At 45.6% G+C, this 20,741-nt stretch overlaps 1 protein-coding gene across 2 annotated transcripts in view; it reads left to right on the top strand.

The window, feature by feature from the left end:
- The first annotated feature begins 3,091 nt into the window (after positions 1–3,091).
- Positions 3,092–20,741, top strand: part of gabbr2 (gamma-aminobutyric acid (GABA) B receptor, 2) — a 968,818-nt gene continuing 951,168 nt past the window's right edge. The window contains exon 1 of one of the 2 annotated variants that reach the window (XM_072575495.1): positions 3,092–4,515. In XM_072575495.1, coding sequence (XP_072431596.1) covers positions 4,219–4,515 — 297 coding nt within the window. In that variant the 5' untranslated portion in view covers positions 3,092–4,218. The remainder of the gene's footprint in view (positions 4,516–20,741) is intronic. The other variant, XM_072575496.1, reaches the window with a different exon arrangement.

Here is a 20,741-nt window from a genome sequence, read left to right as displayed (position 1 = left end):
GACTGCAGATGCTGGAGAACAGAGCTGAAAATGTGTTGCTGGAAAAGCGCAGCAGGTCAGGCAACATCCAAGGAGCAGGAGAATCGACGTTTCGGGCATGAGCCCTTCTTCAGGAATGAGGAAAGTGTGTCCAGCAGGCTAAGGTAAAAGGTAGGGAGGAGGGACTTGGGGGAGGGGCGTTGGAAATGTGATAGGTGGAAGGAGGTCAAGGTGAGGGTGATAGGCCGGAGTGGGGGTGGGGGTGGAGAGGTCAGGAAGAAGATTGTAGGTTAGGAAGGTGGTGCTGAGTTTGAGGGATTTGACTGAGACAAGTGGGGGGAGGGGAAATGAGGAAACTGGAGAAATCTGAGTTCATCTCTTGTGGTTGGTGGATTCCTAGGTGGAAGATGAGGCGTTCTTCCTCCAACTGTCATGTTGCTATGGTCTGGCGATGGAGGAGTCCAAGGATCTGCATATCCATGGTGGAGTGGGAGGGGGAGTTGAAGTGTTGAGCCACGGGGTCCGGGTGTCCCAGAGTTGTCCTCTGAAACGTTTCGCAAGTAGGCGGCCTGTCTCCCCAATATAGAGGAGACCACATCGGGTGCAGCGGATGCAATAAATGATGTGTGTGAAGGTGCAGATGAATTTGTGGCGGATATGGAAGGATCCCTTGGGGCCTTGGAGGGAAGTAAGGGGGGAGGTGTGGGCGCAAGTTTTGCATTTCATCAATGACTGTATCAGTGCTGCCTCGTGCTGCCATGAGGAGGTTGAACAGTTCATCCACTTTACCAACACCTTCCCCCGAACTCAAATTCACCTGGACCATCTCAGACTCCTCCCTCCCCCTTCCTAGACCTTTCCATTTCTATCTCGGGCAACCGAATCAACACGGACATTTACTATAAACTGACCGACTCCCACAGCTACCTAGACTACACCTCCTCCCACCCTGCCCCCTGTAAAAACGCTATCCCATATTCCCAAATCCTTTGTCTCCGCCGCATCTGCTCCCAGGAGGACCAGTTCCAATACCGTACAACCCAGATGGCCTCCTTCTTCAAAGACCGCAATTTCCCCCCAGACGTGGTTGACGATGCTCTCCACCGCATCTCTTCCACTTCCCGCTCCTCCACCCTTGAGCCCTGCCCCTCTAATCCCCACCAGGACAGAACCCCACTGGTCCTCACCTACCACCCACCAACCTCCATATCCATTGTATCATCCGTCGTCATTTCTGCCACCTGCAAACGGACCCCACCACCAGGGACATATTTCCCTCCCCTCCCCTAACAGCATTCCAAAAAGACCACTCCCTCCGTGACTACCTCGTCAGGTCCACACCCCCCACCAACCCAACCTCCACTCCCGGCACCTTCCCCTGCAACCGCAATATATGCAAAACTTGTGCCCATACCTCCCCCCTTACTTCCCTCCAAGGCCCCAAGGGATCCTTCCATATCCACCACAAATTCACCTGCACCTCCACACACATCATTTATTGCATCCAGTGCACCCGATGTGGCCTCCTCTATATTGGGGAGACAGGCTGCCTACTTGCGGAACATTTCAGAGAACACCTCTGGGACACCCGGACCAACCAACCCAACCACCCCGTGGCTCAACACTTCAACTCCCCCTCCCACTCCACCAAGGACATGCAGGTCCTTGGACTCCTCCTTCGCCAGTCCATAGCAACACGACAGTTGGAGGAAGAGCGCCTCATCTTCTGCCTAGGAACCCCCAACCACAAGGGATGAACTCAGGTTTCTCCAGTTTCCTCATTTCCCCTCCCCCCACCTTGTCTCAGTCAAATCCCTCGAACTCAGCACCGCCTTCCTAACCTGCAATCTTCTTCCTGACCTCTCCGGCCCCACCCCCACTCCAGCCTATCACCCTCAGCTTGACCTCCTTTCACCCCCAACGCCCCTCCCCCAAGTCCCTCCTCCCTACCTTTTATCTTAGCCTGCTGGACACACTTTCCTCATTCCTGAAGAAGGGCTTATGCCTGAAACGTCGATTCTCCTGCTCCTTGGATGCTGCCTGACCTGCTGCGCTTTTCCAGCAACACATTTTCAGCTCTGATCTCCAGCATCTGCAGTCCTCACTTTCTCCTCTAAGCTATCAGGAAACCATGTAACTCTTGTCCCAGGAGTCAAATCCATCTTTCTGTTCTCATGGCTACGATATTTTCGAACGATATTAATAATTGTTTCCTGGTTTAAACATGATCATCAGGGATAGATTTATTTGCTGCGAGATGGTTGAAAGACGGAATTGCTTGCTTCAGAGAGTGCCCACATAACAGAGGCAACCCGTTTCTTGGGAGTTTAGTGACTGAAATGTAGTAGCCCTCTCTTATTTCGCTGGTTTCAGTAGTGGGACTTGACAGGGGTAACAGTGACAAATCACCGCTGTCGAGGACAACTTTCACTTGTCATTTAGAATTGCTTTTGTTAATCATTCCAAAATGAAGTTATTTTCCAAACTATTTAACAATGATGATTGTAATGAGCGATCTGGGTTAAAATGCCTACAGCCCAATGACGGAAACAGATAAAATGAGAACACCGAGCGAAGTTCTAAATCACACATGCTTACAAACTTCTAACGGCACGAGTATTGTGAGTTTCTAACACACTTTTTAAGGTGCGATGTCCCCCCCCCAGAATTTCGCCTCCATTCCAATAATTTTAAAAAAATTCTTAAGGGTGTTTAAAACTAGAACAGCAAACTGATTTCGAAACGGCGAATCTCTCATTCCATCTCAAGTTCCACTTCATTTTTTTTAAAAAGCCCTAAGCCTCCAGGAGATTCCTGCACACCAGGATTACAGCTCAGAGAGAAAGTGGGAATGAAAAGTCAAAGCTGAAAACAGATCTAAAACCATAATTCAAAATGAAATAGCGACAAGATGCCGATCTCGACAGGAGGGAATAGTTAATAGGTGATTGCTGTTCTACAACTTACGGAATCTAACTCGGTGGCTGAATTGGCCGCCGGTCAATGTTGGCCTGCGATGTACAGGAACAAATACTTTCGTTAATGTAATAGGGAGAAGTGCAAATGAATTCAGTGATTGACAGTAGAAGCCCCGGTGATGAGCTGGTTCGATTTATGCTCCCCCCGTCACCAAACACAAAAGTCGTCCCTGTTTCATTCTGGCATGTGCTTTTTAACTATAGTGGTCAGTTCATTGCTGGTGATGGCGTTAGTGGCCATATCACCAGGAGCTGAGCTCTCCTGTGTTTTTCCTCCTTCGAGTCCGCCAGAGGTTGAGTCCAATGCGGCTGGAGCGTGGCTGGCTGCGTTGCTCTGCGCCTGTCTGTAACCCTGGGTGTTCACAGGCACCAGCACCGGCAGCATGCTGGCAGTGTGAACATTACCGTGGAATCCCCGAGCTGCGGGTGGCCTTCCCTTGCCGACCCACCGCCCAGGATGGAGCCCGGAGCTGGTCACCTGCAGTGCCCGCTCTGACCGGACTGAACACAAGCAACGGCAGAGGCTGCGGGCCATCAACATCACTTCGCCAACCTGGCTGCCTCCCCCCAGGGGAACCCAGTCTCCAACTCCCTCCGTGCCGGTCTGAGATATTGTTTTGTTTGGCGGGGAGAGCGTGGCGGTGGGGATTTCCCCTGTTATCCCGTTCCTTGCGCTTGTGTGGATTGGACAGGATGTGATGGGAGCTGTGGACGAGCGGAGAGTGTGAAGTACTGAGCTCTATCCTCCCCCCCCCCCTGCACATTAACACCCAGACCAGCACACAGGCTTGGTGCTTGGCGCTGCTTCCTCTGCAGGATTTTTTTTTTCAGAGCCGTGCGGTTCGGCTTTGCTTTGAACTGCTCCTGAAATCCCACTGAAGGGGGTGAAGAAGGCAACGCGCACAGACCTATCTATGTGTCGAGATATTTTGTGTCCGTCAACTTGAATCAATGGTGTTGAGAGGGGGCGCCAAGCGACGTTAACAAGACGTTATTCGGGACCCCTCAGCAAGAGCAGGAAGGGGCGAGAGGAATGCACTGAACTCGGATCAGCTCAGTGGCTGGACCAGATTGCAACACCTTCGGAGGGCTGAAGGGAAAGAGACTCAGAGACAGAGACAGAGAGATCGCGGTAGCTAGCGAGTCCCAGCTCCAATGCCTGCCTTCTAATGCGGCTCTCTGGTCTGTGAGAGTGTGTGTGTGTGTGAGAGAGAGTGTGTCTGTGTGTTTGTGTGTGTGTGTGTGTGGTTTCTCCTCCAGGATGCAGACAATCCTCAGGACCTACCGAGCTGGCCTCTTCTGGCGTTGTCTGCGGCGCCTCGGGACGCTCTTGGTGCTGTGGAGCTGGGGCTTGCTCTCCGGCTCGGCTCTGGGCTTCAGGAACAGCCGCCTGGACGCCGACTCCAAGCTGCCCATCATGGGGCTGATGCCCATCAACAAGGCGGCAGAGAGCATCTCCGAGGGCATCATACCAGCCGTCGAACTGGCAACAGAACACGTTCACAACAAATTTTTACCCAACACCAGCAAACTGGTCCTAAAGTGGTACGACTCCGAGGTATTTGTTTCTTTTATTTGTGAAGCTATTTCCCCTATGTGTGTGTGTGTGTTTTAATCCAATCTGTTTACAAACGAACACGTAGAGGATTTCCAGTTACTGCTAACCCGTTGCCTGTTTTTTCCCCCATTTATATAGATACATGTATTTCCTTAATATATCCACAGTGTGATACTTAGGTGGTGGGAAGTGTTAATTTTGAATTGTGCTGTTTTTTTCACAATGCGCAGTGGATGAATGAGTTAACCCTTGACAGGGTTCAGCAGGGATTTGATGTGCCTGATGTCTTGTGGCTACAGTGTGTTTTACCTTTCCGATTTTGAGCCAGTTTTGCCCGTGGACCGTGTGCAGCTAAGATTGGTCAGCCAGCTGAGCAAGAACCGGGGGGTGGGCGTATAGGGACAGTGGTGTGGGAATGTCTTTTCCCTATTGAGGAATGTGAACGAGCCGCTGAAGCCATTGCGTTAATCTGGTGAACAGGAGCCCGTGCGCTGCCTGAGGAAACACTGAACAGGCAACACGCTGGAGCAGAGAGAGAGAGAGAGAGCTGTCCCCTGCTCATTGCCTGCCAGCAGCAAACAGTTAACACTGCAGACCACGGTCACCCCCTCCTCGCAAGAGATGTCAGCACAGGTGACAACTTTGCACGTTTCATGTGAAATAAAAACACTCCGAATCACCTTGAGACCTCGTTCAGACTCGTTCTTGAAGGGAGGAGGTTCCCACTCCAGCAGATATTTTGTTTTCCCTTCCTCGATGTTACACAGAGATGTGTATTTGTTTGTCACGGTGAAATTAACGTGCCAGGGGCGGGGGCAGGCTCAGGGACTGACTGACTATTACCTGAAGGTGGCAGCAGCTTCACACCGAGCGCTGCCCACATTACCAAGGTAACTGGCAGCCCACGTTGAGTGCAGGTTTTTGTGTGTGTGTGTGTGTGGTGCTTGGAGCGGGCATTGGCACTTCACTGTCAGTGACCTAGTCAAACACAAACACCCAGCACCAGTCTAGCGGTACGTGCTGTGGCTCAGCAACTGGCACAGAGGGCAAACACTCAGCAAGGCTTTCATTTTCAATCCATGTATGATCGCCCTCGTTTCTAAACAGGCTTTGCCTCTCTCCATTACATTTTCATTGCATTTTGTAAGGTGACGTAAAATACCACCTCGTGGGGGAGCAACAAGAATGGGGCGGGTATTTGCAAATGATTCCACAGTTTGGTCTGATGGGCCCCTTTTAAAAGCAGAGGGTGAGAGATTCGCAGGCTACCTGAAAGCCATTTGGAGAAGGGGGAAATTCCTTCATATGTCAAAAGGACAGGTGCTTAACCTAAGAAAATATCTCTGCAGTTCACAAGGGCAGGGAGCGTAACAACAGAAATCGCTGGAAAAACTCAGCAAGTCTGTCGGCCTCTGTGGAGTGAGAAAAACAGAGTAAATGTTTTGAATGCAGTGACCTTTCTTCAGAATTCAGCTCTCTATCCAAAGATGTTGCCAGGCCTGCTGAGCTTCTCCAACGATTTCTGTTTTTGTTTCACATTTCCAGCATCTTTGTTTTCTTTTGTGTGTGATAATGAGTGAGGCAGTTGGGCCCATTTTAGTTCATAGATCCGGAAGAGTCTCAGTGGTCCCTCCCCTCTATTGTAGCATCCATGTTATTTTCATTCATGTGAGTGTGGGTTAGCGGTAAGGCCAGCGTGTATCGCGGACACACGGTTAATAACTGAGTGGCAATTAACCGCTTGGTGAAGGGGCTCCAAAAGGGATCATGACGAGGAAAGAAGGCGGACATCATTCCCAAACATATATTAGTGCACCGAATAGGTTTTTACAATAATTCAATAATTTCATGCTCAACATGACTGGCGTCACTTTTATTAATAAACTAAATTCATATTTGCCATCTGCTACGATGGGATTTGAACCCAGATCTCTAGATTGCTAGTCCTTAATGTTTTGAGCGTTTTGTTAAATTGCTCTGCTATTTCACTTCATCTTCACATATTTCTTAAGTAATTGTGCACTCCACAGAAGCAAATTCAGACCTTTAATATTGAGCTTGATCGGGTGCTGAGGTCCTTCAGAGGATTTTTATTGCAGGCACAAGTTGGTCTACATTGCTTCCTAAATCCAGTTGCTCCAGATTTTACCTTCATGGAAGCAGATTTCACCTGTTGAAATAAATTCCGGAAATCTGCTCCAAAAAGGCTTTTCTACAATTTGAATTTTTCCTCTGGTTTTGAAGTTTAATGAAAAGTAATATCCTGAGTTAACCTCTTGTATACACACAGAGTCAGAGAGTTGTACAGAACAGAAGCAGACCGTCCAGTCTAATTTGTTCATGCCAACCAAATATCCTAAACTGAGTCCCATTTGCCAGCATTTGGTCCATATCTCTCTAAACCTTCCTATTCATGTACCCATCCAGATGCTTTTTAGAGTCATAGGGCTATAGAGATATATAGCACGGAAACAGACTCTTCAGTCCAACCTGTCCATGCCGACCAGATATCCCAAACCAATCCAGACCCACCTGCCAGCACCCACCCCATATCCCTCCAAACCCTTCCTATTCATATACCCATCCAAATGCCTTTTAAATGTTGTAATTGTCCCTGCTTCCACCACTTTCTCTGACAGCTCATTCCATACACACACCATCTTCTGCATGAAAAAGATGCCTTTAGGTCTCTATTGTATCTTTACCCTCTCACTTTAATGCCTTTAGCTTCCCCTACCCCAGGCAAAAGGCCTTAGATATTCACTCTATCCATGCCTCTGATAACTTTATAAAACTCTACAATGTCACCCCTCAGCCTCCGACACTCCAGGAAAAATAGTCTCAGCCAATTCAGCCTTTCCCTGTAGCTCGAATCCTTCAACCACGGCAGCATTCTTGTAAATCTTTTTTGCACCCTTTCAAGTTTAACAAGATCTTTCCTATAACAGGGAGACTAGGATTTAATGCAGTATTCCAAAGTGGCCTTGTAATGTCCTGTAAAACTGCAACATTACCTCCCAATTCCTATATCCAATACACTAACCAATAAAGACAAGTGTATTAAATGCCTTCTTCACCACCCTGGCCCTGTGATTGCACCTTCGAGGAACTATGAACCTGAATTCCAAGATCCCTTTGTTCAACAACACAAATAAAAGCTAACACATTGTATGCTTTGTTAACAATTATATCAATCTGGGTGGCAACTTTCAGGGAATTGAATTGGATTTGAATTGAATTTATTGTCACATGTACCAAGGCACAGTGAAAAGCTTTGTATGGTGAGCAATACAGGCAGATCATATAGTTAAGTAGCATAGATAACTAAATAATAGGTAAACGGCAGCAAAAACAAAATCACAGGGACGGGTGAATGTTAAGAGCTTGTGAGTCCATTCAGTATTCTAACAACAGTAGGGTAGAAGCTGCTATGAAACCGGCTGGTGTGTGTTTTCAGGCTTCTGTACCTTCTCCCTGATGGTAGAGGTTGTAGAAAAACATTGCCAGAGTGGGATGGATCTTTGAGAATGCTGGCGGCCGTTCCTTAGAAAGGATTCTAGAGATGGGAAGTTGGCCTTTGTGATTGTCCGGGCCGAGTTCACCACTCTCTGTAACCATCACTGATCTTGAATGGTACAGTTGCCATACCAGGTAGTGATACATCCAGACAGAATGGCATCCAGACAGACAGATGGCACACCTATAAAAGTTGGCAAGGGTATTTGCCGTCATGCCAAATTTCCTCAGCTGTGTGAGGAAGAAGAGATGTTGTTGAGCCTTTGTAATCAGTGCATCCAAGAAAGCTTGTTGTGGATGACCACTCCCAGGACCTTGACACTCTCCACTCGTCCCACCTCTGTGCTGTTACTGTGTAGGAGGCATGAGGAACATCCTGCCGAAAGTCAATAATGGGTTCCTTGGTTTTGCTGGCATTGAGAGCTAGGTCATTCTCAGTGCACCATTTTTCTAGATCTTCCACCTCTCATCTGTAGTCTGTTTCGTTGCCAACTATGATGGTGTCATCAGCGAACATGTAAATGGCATTAGTCTGGTATTTGGTGGTGCAGTCATGGGTATACAGTGAGTACAATAAGGGGCTAAGTACGCACCCCTGGGGGGCTCCAGTGTTGAGTGCTAGTGAGGATGAAATATTGTTCCCAATCTTCACTGATTGTGGCTGTGGGTCAGGAGACTGAGGATCCAGTTGCAGAGAGTGGGGCTTAGTCCAAGATCACTAAGTTTAGTAATCAGTCTTGAGGGGATAATAGTGTTGAAGGCTGAACTGTAGTCAATGAGTAAGATTCTTACGTAGCTGTTCTTGGTGTCAAGGTGTTCTGGGGAGGAGTGATGGGCAAGTGATATGGCATCTGATGTGGATCTGTTAGTCCGATAGGCAAATTGGAGTGGGTCAAGAATAATGGGGAGGCTGGAGTTGATTAACGTGATGACCAGCCTTTCAAAGCACTTCATGACCACCGAAGTTAGGGCCACTGGGCGGTAGTCATTGAGACATGCTGCATGAGCATTCTTAGGCACAGGGGTGATGTTGGTGCCCTTAAAACAGACGGGGACAGTGGCCTGCTGCAGGGAGAGGTTGAAGATGTTCAAAAAGACCTCTGCCAGTTGATCTGTGCATGCTCTGAGTGCATGGCCTGGAACTCAGTCTGTGTACATGGATCTATGTACGTGGACACCAAGATTTCTCTGCTCATCTACACTACCGGGAATCTGACTATTAGCCCAGTACTTTTTATTCCTGTTGCTTCTTCCAAAGTGAATCACCTCACATGTTTCTGCATTAAACTCCAGGACCTTATCATTAAGTGTATAAGTCCTGCTCTAATTAGCTTTCCCAAAATGCAGCAGCTCACATTTATCTAAATTAAACACCATCTACCACTTCTCAGCCCATTGGCCCATCTGATTAAGGTTCCATTGTATTCTGAGATAACTTTCTTCACTATCGACTACAGCATCAATTTTGGTGCCATCTGTAAATTTATTAACTATACCTCCCATGTTCACATCCAAATCAATTATTTAAACAACAAACAGCAGTGGACCCAGCACTGATTCTTGTGATACACTGCTGGTCACAGGGCTCCAATCGGAAAAGCAACCCTCCACCATCACCCTCAGTCATCTAACTTCAAGCCAATTTTGCATCCAGATGGTTAGCTCTCCCTGGATTCCATGTGACCAACCCTGCTAGCAAGTTTACCACGTGGAACTTTGTCAAATGCCTTGCTAAAGTCCATATAGACAATGTCCACTGCTCTGCCTTCATCAATCTTCTTTGTCATCTCTTCAAAAACTCAATCAAGTTAGTGAGACACGATCTCCCAAACACAAAGCCACATTAACAATCCCTAATTTTTCACATACATATAGATCCTGCCCCTCAGAATCACCTCCAACAACAACTTACCCACCACTGACATCAGGCTCACTAGTGTATAGTTTCCTGGCTTTTCCTTACCACTTTTCTTAAATAATGGCACCACATTAGCCATTATACAGTCTTCTGGCACCACACCCATGGCTATCGATGATATAAATATCTCAGCAAGGGACCCAGCAATCACTTCCCACAAAGTTCTGGGATACAATTGATCAGACCCTGGGGATTTATCCAACTTTATGTGTTTTAAGATGTCCAGCATTTCCTCCTCTGTTAAATGGACACTTTTCAAGATATCAGTGTTTATTTCTCCAAGTTCTCTAACTTCTATGTCCTTCTCCATAGTAAACACTGAAGCAAAATTCATGTATAGTATCTCACCCTTAGAGTCATAGAGATGTACAGCATGGAAACAGACCCTTCGGTCCAACCCGTCCATGCTGACCAGATATCCCAACCCAATCTAGTCCCACCTGCCAGCACCTGGCCCATATCCCTCCAAACCCTTCCTATTCATATACCCATCCAAATGCCTCTTAGATGTTGCAATTGTACCAGCCTCCACCACATCCTCTGGCAGCTCATTCATACACATACCACCCTGTGCGTGAAAAAGTTGCCGCTTAGATCTCTTTTATATTTTTCCACTCTCACCCTAAACTTATGCCCTCTAGTTCTGGACTCCCCGACCCCAGGGAAAAGATTTTGCCTATTTATCCTATCCATGCCCCTCATAATTTTGTAAACCTCTATAAGGTCACCCCTCAGCCTTCGACGCTCCAGGGAAAACAGCCCCAGCCTGTTCAGCCTCACCCTGTAGCTCAGATCCTGCAACAGTGGCAACATCCTTGTAAATCTTTTCTGAACCCTTTCAAGTTTCACAACATCTTTCTCATAGGAAGGAGACCAGAATTGCACGCAATATTCCAACAGTGACCTAACCGATGTCCTGCTTAGCTGCAACATGACCTCCCAACTCCTGTACTCAATACTCTGACCAATAAAGGAAAGCATACCAAACGCCTTCTTCACTATCCTATCTATCTGCAACTTCACTTTCAAGGAGCTATGAACCTGCACTCCAAGGTCTCTTTGTTTGGCAACACTCCCTAGGACCTTACCATTAAGTGTATAAGTCCTGCTAAGATTTGCTTTCCCAAAATGCAGCACCTCGTATTTATCTGAATTAAACTCCACCTGCCACGTCTCAGCCCATTGGCCCATCTGGTCCAGATCCTGTTGTAAACTGAGGTTACCCTCTTTGCTGTCCACTACACCTCCAATTTTGGTATAATCTGCAAACTTACTAACTGTACCTCTTATGCTCGCATCCAAATAATTTGTGTAAATGACAAAAAGTAGAGGGCCCAGCACCAATCCTTGGGGCACTCCACTGGTCACAGGCCTCCAGTCTGAAAAACAACCCTCCATCTTGCTAATCAGTCTCCCAAGGGGAACCTTGTCGAACGCCTTACTGAAGTCCATATAGATCACATCTACTGCTCTGCCGTCAACAACCGTCTTTACTACTTCTTCAAAAAACTCAATCAAGTATGTGAGACATGATTTCCCAAGCACAAAATCATGTTGACTGTCCCGAATCAGTCCTTGCCTTTCCAAATACATGTACATCCTGTCCCTCAGGATTCCCTCCAACAACTTGGCCACCACCGAGGTCAGGCTTACGGGTCTATAGTTCCCTGGCTTGTCTTTACCGCCCTTCGTAAACAGTGGCACCACGTTTGCCAACCTCCAGTCTTCTGGTACCTCACCTGTGACTATCGATGATATGGTTCCACACATAGACAGCCTCATTGATTTTTAAGGGGCCCTATTCTCTCCTGAGTTACTCTTTTTCCTCAAATGCATTTGTAGAATCTCTTTGGATTTTCCTTAATCCTCTTTTAACTTATAGTTATATATGCTGCTAAAACATCACCTCAGACATGCCTGTTTCTGTGGTTGTATAGGCCATGTTTCTCTCACCTTTCTGTAAACTGAACTTGTACCAGGGATATGCTTCACTGCAATGACTCCATGGCTTCAATATTTTACCTATTGGTTGATGACCAGAACTGGCTGCAGCATCAATGTACACTTCAACAAGCGTACCATAAGCATTCATCATTACAAATGCTGACCCATTTTCTATTATCTTGTCTCTGTAGTTTATCTCTTATTAGCCTTCTTGCTCGCTGTTCTGCCTTGATTGAACATATTTTACAAATGGTTTAGTAAACCCTCTTTCAACTTCATGCTTTGTCATTTCAGGACAGTTCCTGAAATACATAGCATATCTATTTGTCTTTCCTGAATAGCATTTTACACATTTATTTTACAATATAATTCACCTGTCATTGCCCACGTAAATTTTGTCCAATTGATTCTATAATTTATGTAATGCCTTATACCATTCCATTGCCTGGTAACAGCTCCAAATTTTACTACTTTGCATCTATAATTAGTGAGAATTATAAATTTAAGTTCACTATGGTGTGGAACCGGCAAAGAAATGGTAGTTCAAAGACCGGTGTCTGACAATCCTCTGTGTTAGCAAAATAATGCTTATTTGCATAAATTAGTGAATCACGGAGAAAATCGTGCAATTTATAAGTCAATCATTTTATTTGGTGGCAAAGAGAAAACCAATCACGGTGTGCCAGAAATAACAATCTTTTTAAGCTTTTAAAGAAAGTTAAGGAATCGGTTGATTCGTAGAAATGTTAAGTCTTGACTTTTCAACTGTGCAGTGTACAGTTACTTGAGAAAACACATGAATACTGAAAGAGCACAAGGTAATTTAGTAATATGACCCTGTGAGTACTAGTAAGACTAGCAACGCAGTGACATAAATGCATTTTATTGAGGAATGACAGTGGACTTAATGTGCAAAGAATTGGCAATAGATCACAGAGCAAGGTAACAAGTCTCAACATTAAGAAGGTATCATAAAGGCCTAGGAGAATATACATAATTTAAAGAAGACCATATGCATAAGACAAGAAGGTATGACTATGCAGTTACAGCATAAGATTTATTTATGCAGGAATGGAGACAATGTTTAAAGATATAAACAAAGAAAAAGCTCTTCTGACATGGCGAATTCGGAGCAGTATTACATAACTATGGTGTCTATGAACTGATGGGCCAATGAATTAACTCAAGAAGGCTTTAGCATGTATGAAGTCACTATTTCTACTCCCCACTGTTTATATATGATGAGGTAATACAGCAGAGAAACATAGTCTACAAGTGGCTCAGCCACTAAGATATAAGTTCTGAATATTAAAGTTATTGCTTATCTTTTTGGGACAGAAATGATAGAAACCGGATGTTAGCTGCAGAATTAGTGATCAACACGAGATTAATCATGGTGTCTGTAAGTTTGCCAGATTTATTCTATTATTTGGCAAAAAACACTGTGTGCATAAATGCATAATAGTAAATTGGGATAGCAAAGCAGTACTCAAATAAAGACAATTACTTATCTATCGGATATGTTGTCTGTTTTGCTTATAGAGCAAGAATGATCCAGTGTGCTATCAACCATATCTAAAATACTTTACAGTTGAGTATCATCTTTAACCCCTTTAACATATAGATGCATTCATTTCGGAAGATGTACATCATGGTATTACTGAGCAAGCAGAGATTCAGAAGTGGAGCTCTTTTGAGTGGTATGTGAGGACAGGTTGCTTCATTGAGTTTATGTTCCTCCTAAACTTAATGGCTGTGTTTCAAAATGGATGGAGCTTGGCTTGCTTTCTTGCACACAGCCCTATTTTGGAACAGTGCAATACCAATATTGAAACGATAGCAAAACAGTTTAGCATGGAGACAAAAGTGACAGTGTAACTGCACTCTAAATACAAACTAGACTATGTGGATGTGTTTTTACTATGCATATAAATATAGCCTATATTCATTACTTATTAATTGATTGACTGACTGCAAATCTGTCACATTTGAATAAGATTTCAGTTAGAACATTAAGACCACAAAATATGTTTCCTGTTATTTTTAGTACAAGAGTGCAATATTGCCTCTTTACTTGCAGTGGATCATGTAAGTATTGCGAAGTTGACATGGATGGTATTTTGGTGAGGGAGATAGTTCAAATGCACCTGCAAGTTTTCGTCCAAGCCACACACTATTCCTTCTTGGAGTATGTCATTATTCCTTCATGATCACGGAGTCAAAATCCCAGGATTCCCTTCATAACAAGACCTTGGGAGCCCCTACATCCCAAGAACTTTGGTAACCTAACAAGGAACTTGCCAACACTTTCTCTAGGGCAATTAGGAATGGGTCAGAAATGTTGGCCACACCAGCAATATCCATGTCCCATGAACAAATTTAAAAAAAATCATTGGTGATATGTGAAGCACAGTAAGCAGATTGGAGCACCAATCAATAGTATGGGAGGAGGCTATTCAGCTCTTCATTTCCAACTGCCGCTGATACATTAACTGACTCAACCTGTCTATCCCCCTCCCCTACTCCAACCTCTCACCCTCACAACACACAGGCCTCCATTCTCTCTGCTCCAATCCCAATCTCACCATCAAACCAGCGGATAAAAGGGGTGAGTGGTAGTTTGGCACACTGGCCTCTACACCGCTGAAGCCAGGCACCAACTTGAAGACACCTCCTCCTACCGCTCCGTTGACCAGGACCCCGCCCCCATCACCAAACCATCATCTCCCAGACCATATGCAACCACATCACCTCCAGAGATCTCCCACCCACAGCTTCCAACCTCATAGTCTGGGAACTCCACACCGCCCGATTCTGCCTCCTTCCCAAGATCCACAAGCCTGACCATCCCAGCCAACCCATTGCCCTGCTCCTGCCCCACTGAACTTATCTCCACCTACGTCGATACTGTCCTATCCCCTTAGTTCTGGAACTCCCCACATACGTTCGAGACACCACCCATGCCTTCCACCTCCTCCAAGACTTCCATTTCCCGTCTCCCAATGCCTCATCTTCACCATGGACATCCAGTCCCTCTACACCTCCATCCGCCATGACAAGGGTTTCCAAGCCCTCCGTTTCTTCCTCTCCCAATGTCCTCACCAATACCCTTCCACTGACACTCTCATTTATTTGGCTGAACTGATCCTCACCCTTAACAATTTCTCCCTTGAATCTTCCCACTTCTTCCAGACCAAAGGAATAGCCATGGGAACCCGTATGGGCCCCAGTTATGCCTGTCACTTTGTTGGATACGTAGAACAGTCCATCTCATCGGCATCACTCCCCACCTCTTCCTCCATTACATTGATGACTGCATCCACACCACCTCGTGCACCTGTGAGGATGTTGAGCAGTTTATCAACTTCACCAACACATTCCACCCCAACCTTAAATTCACCTGGACCATTTCTGACACCTTCCTCCCCTTCCCAGACCTCTCCATCTCCATCAATGATGACCGACTTCATACTCACTTTTTTTACAAACTCACCTACTCCCACAACTCTTACACCACTTCCCACCCTACCTCCTACAAAAATGCTATCCTATATTCCTAATTCCTCCGCCTCCACTGTATCTGCTCCCAGGAGGACCAGTACCACCACGGAACACACCAGATGGCCTCCTTCTTTAAAGACCGTAATTTCCCTTCCCATGTGGTTGAAGTTGCCCTCCAATGCATTTCATCCAGGACCTGCATCTCCTCCCTCAAACCCCACCCCTCCAACCGCAATAAGGACAGAATCCCCCGGTCCTCACCTTTCACCCCACCAACCTCTGCATAAACCACATCATGTGCCGACATTTCCGCCACGTCCAAACGTACCCCACCACCAGGACTATATTTCCCTCCCTACCCCATCCGCTTTCCACTAAGACTGTTCCCTCTGTGACTACCTGGTCAGGCCCCCCCAACAACCCAGCCTCCCCTCCTGGCACCATCCCCTGCCACCGCAGGAATTGCAAAACCTGCGCCCACACCTTCCACCTTACCTCCATCCAAGGACCCAAAGGAGCCTTCCACATCCATCAAAGTTTCATCTGCGCATCCACCAATGTCATTTATTGTATCCGTTGCTCCCGATGCGGTCTCCTTTACGTTGGGAGACTGGACGCCTTCTCGCAGAGCGCTTTAGGGAACATCTCTGGTGTATCCGCACCAAACAACCCCACCACCCCGTGGCCGAACATTTCAACTCCCCCTCTCACTCTGCTGAGGACATGCAGGTCCTGGGCCTCCTCCACTATCACTCCTTTACCACCCGACGCCAGGAGGAAGAACGCCTCATCTTCTGCCTTGGAACACTTCAACCCCAGGGCATCAATGTGGACTTCACCAGTTTCTTCATTTCACTTCCACCCACCTTACCCCAGTTCCAACCTGCCAGCTCAGCACCATCCTCATGACCTGTCCTACCTGCCAATCTTCCTTTCCACCTATCTGCTCCACCCTCATCTCCGAGCTATCACCTTCATCCTCACCTCCATCCACCTATTGTACTCTTAGCTACCTTATCCCTAGCCTCACCCTCCTCCCATTTATCTCTCCACCTCGGAGGCTCCCTGCCTCATTCCTGATGAATGGCTTTTGCCTGAAATGTCAATTTTCCTGCTCCTTGGATGCTGCTTGACCTGCTGTGCTTTTCCAGCACCACTTTAAACTTGACTTTGATCTCCAGCATCTGCAGTCCTCACTTTCACCTCACTATGTATTTGTCAGCTGAAAAATGTTTTTCACCCCAATCCCACCTTCTAACTCTTTTACCAGTTCTTTTACTAAACACTTTAAACCTATGTCCCCTCGCTATTAACCTTAGTGCTCATAGCAATTGCCGCTTCCTCTCCTTTCTATGTCCTATGTAATCTTTTCCACCTTAGTTAAATCTCTCCTATTGACACCATTTCTCAATTTTCTGAACACTATTGCAAATGGGAAGGTCCCAAGATGATGAGTTCCAAGACAGCTGACTGCATTTCATTCTGCCTTAACAGAGATTAGCATTGAGGTGGGGTGAGACCATGGCTTTATAAGAATTGCAGATTTCCCAATGGGGCAAACAGCCATTAACTGCCTTCTGCATACTGATTGACGACTCTGACTTTCACTATAACTGAAAGGGATACCACTTTGTCCAAGTCCAGGCAACATGTGACAATACTGAGCAAATAATGGAAATGGATCCCAGTACGCTGGAAGCAGCCATGATGCTTTCAGTCTGTGGCATCTGTCTTTCAGCCACTACAATAAACCTGAGGATGGCTTCTGGGTGACAGGAACAACCCTATGATAATGAGGCTGATGACTCAAGTGTACAACTCATGTATATGCAGCATCAATATAATGTTAGCTCGCAAAACATGACATAACAGAAAGTGGCATACTGGAGCAATGCTTCTCCTGATAATTCTGCAGGAGCTCTGCAGTACTTGCCAGGAGACCATGCTAGAATTCATAGTGGCCTATTACATGCTGCACCTTTGTACCAGTGTGAAAGCTTAGTTCTATCACATATTTGATAGTGAGCAGCTGAGGGAGCAATGAAGGATGCAAACATGATAGCCTCTTTCTGACTGGGCTCTCTCTGAATGACTCGTTGACAGAATAATTATATTATTTGAATGCTCAAATCTACAGCTATGATAGCACAAGCTGACCTTGCATGACATTAGATCAAACTTCGACTGCAGCTCCCAGTGTTTGTGTTAATGTTTTAAGTTGAAACTTTGTTCTTTGCAATATGGATGGGCCCTCCACAGTATAATATTGAAGTTGGCCACCACTTTGTAACGGTTCTGTGTAAATGTGGCACATGATTCTTCCAGACTCCTTGACAATGACCAACAGGGTTACCAATACAGCAAGCACTCTATTAGGCCCGTGTACTAGCTAGCCTCTCTAAGCTGCCCCATAAGTGTGAATCAGAGCCCTTAACTGCTGGACTCTGTGCAACTGCACCCTGTAGTGGCCTTTCATCGCTCCCACCCTTCTCCCTGCCCTAGCATCAGGCTACATACACTGAGTCTCACCATATGCAGACCTTAGCTCTCTGATAATCTTTAAGTTAAATACAATCTGAGTGTCTGAGTTGGTGACTCTAAATGTGGTGACTCTGTATCCTTATTGTCACTGTCTTTTCACTTTTGGACATATTGCTGCTCCACTACTGCCTGGTTTAGCTGGCAGTTTGTGGATATCTGAAAGGAAAATGTCACGAGGGTGGGTTTGAGGTGAAGGAAAATTAGGAGAAAGCAAAAGGTGAGACTTATACTAGCTATAACTCCTGACATTAGCTACCATGGGTATCTGGTTCCATTATCTTTGCAGAGTTTTATCTGGAACGTTGCATGGTCCTCTGTAGAAAGGTCACATGTTCCACCTCTTCATTTCCTCCTCCTCCAAAGCATCCAGTGAGGTGTCCGCGAAACATGGAGCACGTAGAGTCACAGAGTAATAGAGATATACAGCACAGTAACAGACCTTACCATCTAACTTGTCCATGTCGACCAGATATCCTAGCCTAACCTATTCCCATTTGCCAGCATTTGGCCCACCACTTGGTCTGGCAGCTCATTCCATACACGCACCACCATCTGTGTGAAAAAGTTGTCCCTTAGGTTCCTTTTATATCTTTCCCCTCTCAACTTAAGCCTTTGGCCTGTAGTTTTGGACTCTCCTACCCTGGGAAAAAGAGACCCTTGGCTATTTACCCTATCCATACACGCCATGATTTTATAAACCTCTATGCAGTTAGCCTTTTGCTCTGGCGCTCCAGGGAAAACAGCTTCAGCCTTTTCAGCCTCTCTCTATAGCTCAAACCTTTTAATCCTGGAAACCTCCTTGGAAATCTTTTCTGTACCCTTCCAAGTTTAACTACATTGTTTTATTGTGGGAAGATCAGAATTGAGCACAACATTCCATAAATGGCCTAAATAATGTCCTGTATGACAACAACATGAAACCCCAACTCCTGTACCCAATGCACTGACTAATAAAGGCAAGTGTACCAAACGTCATGTCTACCTGTGATTCCACCTCCAAGGAACTATGAACCAGTACTCCAATGTTTCTTTTTTTTGGCAACACTCCCCAGAACTTTACCTAAGTGTATAAGTCTTGCCCTGATTTGCCTTACCAAAATGCAACACTTTATATCATTTATGTGCTATAGTTGACTATTCTTTCTGCTCAGATGTTTTTCCATATCTTTAAGAGGTGTTGGCTGGGTTTAAGTCATTTGAGAAACTTAGTCCCCAACTCTTGTCTCACCTTCTACTGAGGTATGAGCCACTCATCAGCACATAGAGCACTGACTGCATGCAGTAATCATGCAAATTAGCAAGGAGCACAAAATTGGCACACTAACTCTCTTGAAAGCAACAGATGCAAGTTATTCATTGTGATCTGTGACATTTGTTGAGGCTACTGCATTTTGCCATCCTGGTATAGGAGTGGTGGTAGATTTTTCATGCATTTATGCTTAATGGATATCATGTCACAATGTCAGTGGTTTCAAATATCTTGTGGAATCATGTATTTTGTGTGGTAGATTAGATTAGAGGTTATTTCTTTCTTCATCATGATGTATGATACCAAGATTATGAGTCAGTGGGGGAAGAGGGCAAGGAATTTAAATAGTAAACAATTCATGGAATTGTGTTGTGGAATTCTTGACAGTTGTCATTGAAAATACGATGAGAGGGTCAAATAGAAATTCATGCTGCTCAGTAACAGTCCAGTAGTCAAACACCAATAAATACACAGGGATCACAATTATTTCCCTATTTACCATTAATATTGGGACTCAGGTTCGAGATGGGTGTTCCTATGTCTGTTTTATACCAGAGTTTGGATTGAGAATTAGATGACAATCAACAGCAGTAACAGCTTGCTGAGGAAGGACAAGAGTAGATAAGAGAGGGTGCAGGAAGCATTACCTCTGTAACAGGGTGTACAGGCAGAGACTCAGCTTGCTTGACCTTTTGAAAGCACTATGCTTCTTGAGGCACAGATTGTCACATCAGGTGGTGTTAGATATTCACGGGTTCCTCGAAGAGTTGGTTCCTGCAACTACAGCTTTCAAATATTTTTCTTCCGGATCCTTTCAAGGCACCATCAAAGATGTATCCAGGGCTTCACAGTAAGCAGCATGTAAATGCATAAGGCTGATAGGTTATTTGCCAGGGCTGGCAATTCCATCAACTGTACAAGTGATGACACTAATCAGAGTGAGCGGGTGATAGGTTTTGCGTCAATGGCTGACTTCCTCCAGGTGCAACAGTATGGAGTTGGCAATCTGCGCTTCCTCAGATCAGTCAGGAGCATTCAAAAACCAGAAGGGATCCCATTGCATCAACAGCGAGGTGCTGTGTAACCACATATAAAGGCTTCATGCCAAATTCTGAGGCTCCACCATGTTATGTGGCAGTCAAATCATCCTTACCTTTTCAGAACTTGAGTAGACTTAAGGGGGGAGTTGGTGGGATAGAACGGATACCTTTTTCCCAGTTTGTGACACCCATAGCCAGCAAACTGGAATGGTTTAACAAAAGCTACAATGTCAACCAGATGTGTCACTAAGCAGAGAATTGAGTTGGCCAAATTACCCTTCAGTGTTCTGAATGGATTTGGAGTTGTCCTTTAGTATCAACTAGTGAGAATCTATAGAATGTTCAGACTGCGCTCTCCACACATTCCTCAGCATGAAGACTGAAGTTGCAGAAGGAATAAAATGCCAAGTACACAGTTAGTAACATTCTGTCATTTGTATACCTGGGGAAATGGATTATAGTTTGACACTGAGGTGAACAATCCATTTCACAGCTTCAGCTGATGCAATGTGAATGG

This window comes from Chiloscyllium punctatum, chromosome 8 (assembly GCF_047496795.1).
Source record: "Chiloscyllium punctatum isolate Juve2018m chromosome 8, sChiPun1.3, whole genome shotgun sequence".
NCBI lineage: Eukaryota > Metazoa > Chordata > Chondrichthyes > Orectolobiformes > Hemiscylliidae > Chiloscyllium > Chiloscyllium punctatum.
Note: the sequence above shows the minus strand (reverse complement) of the source record. Positions and strands in the feature narration are given on the sequence as shown.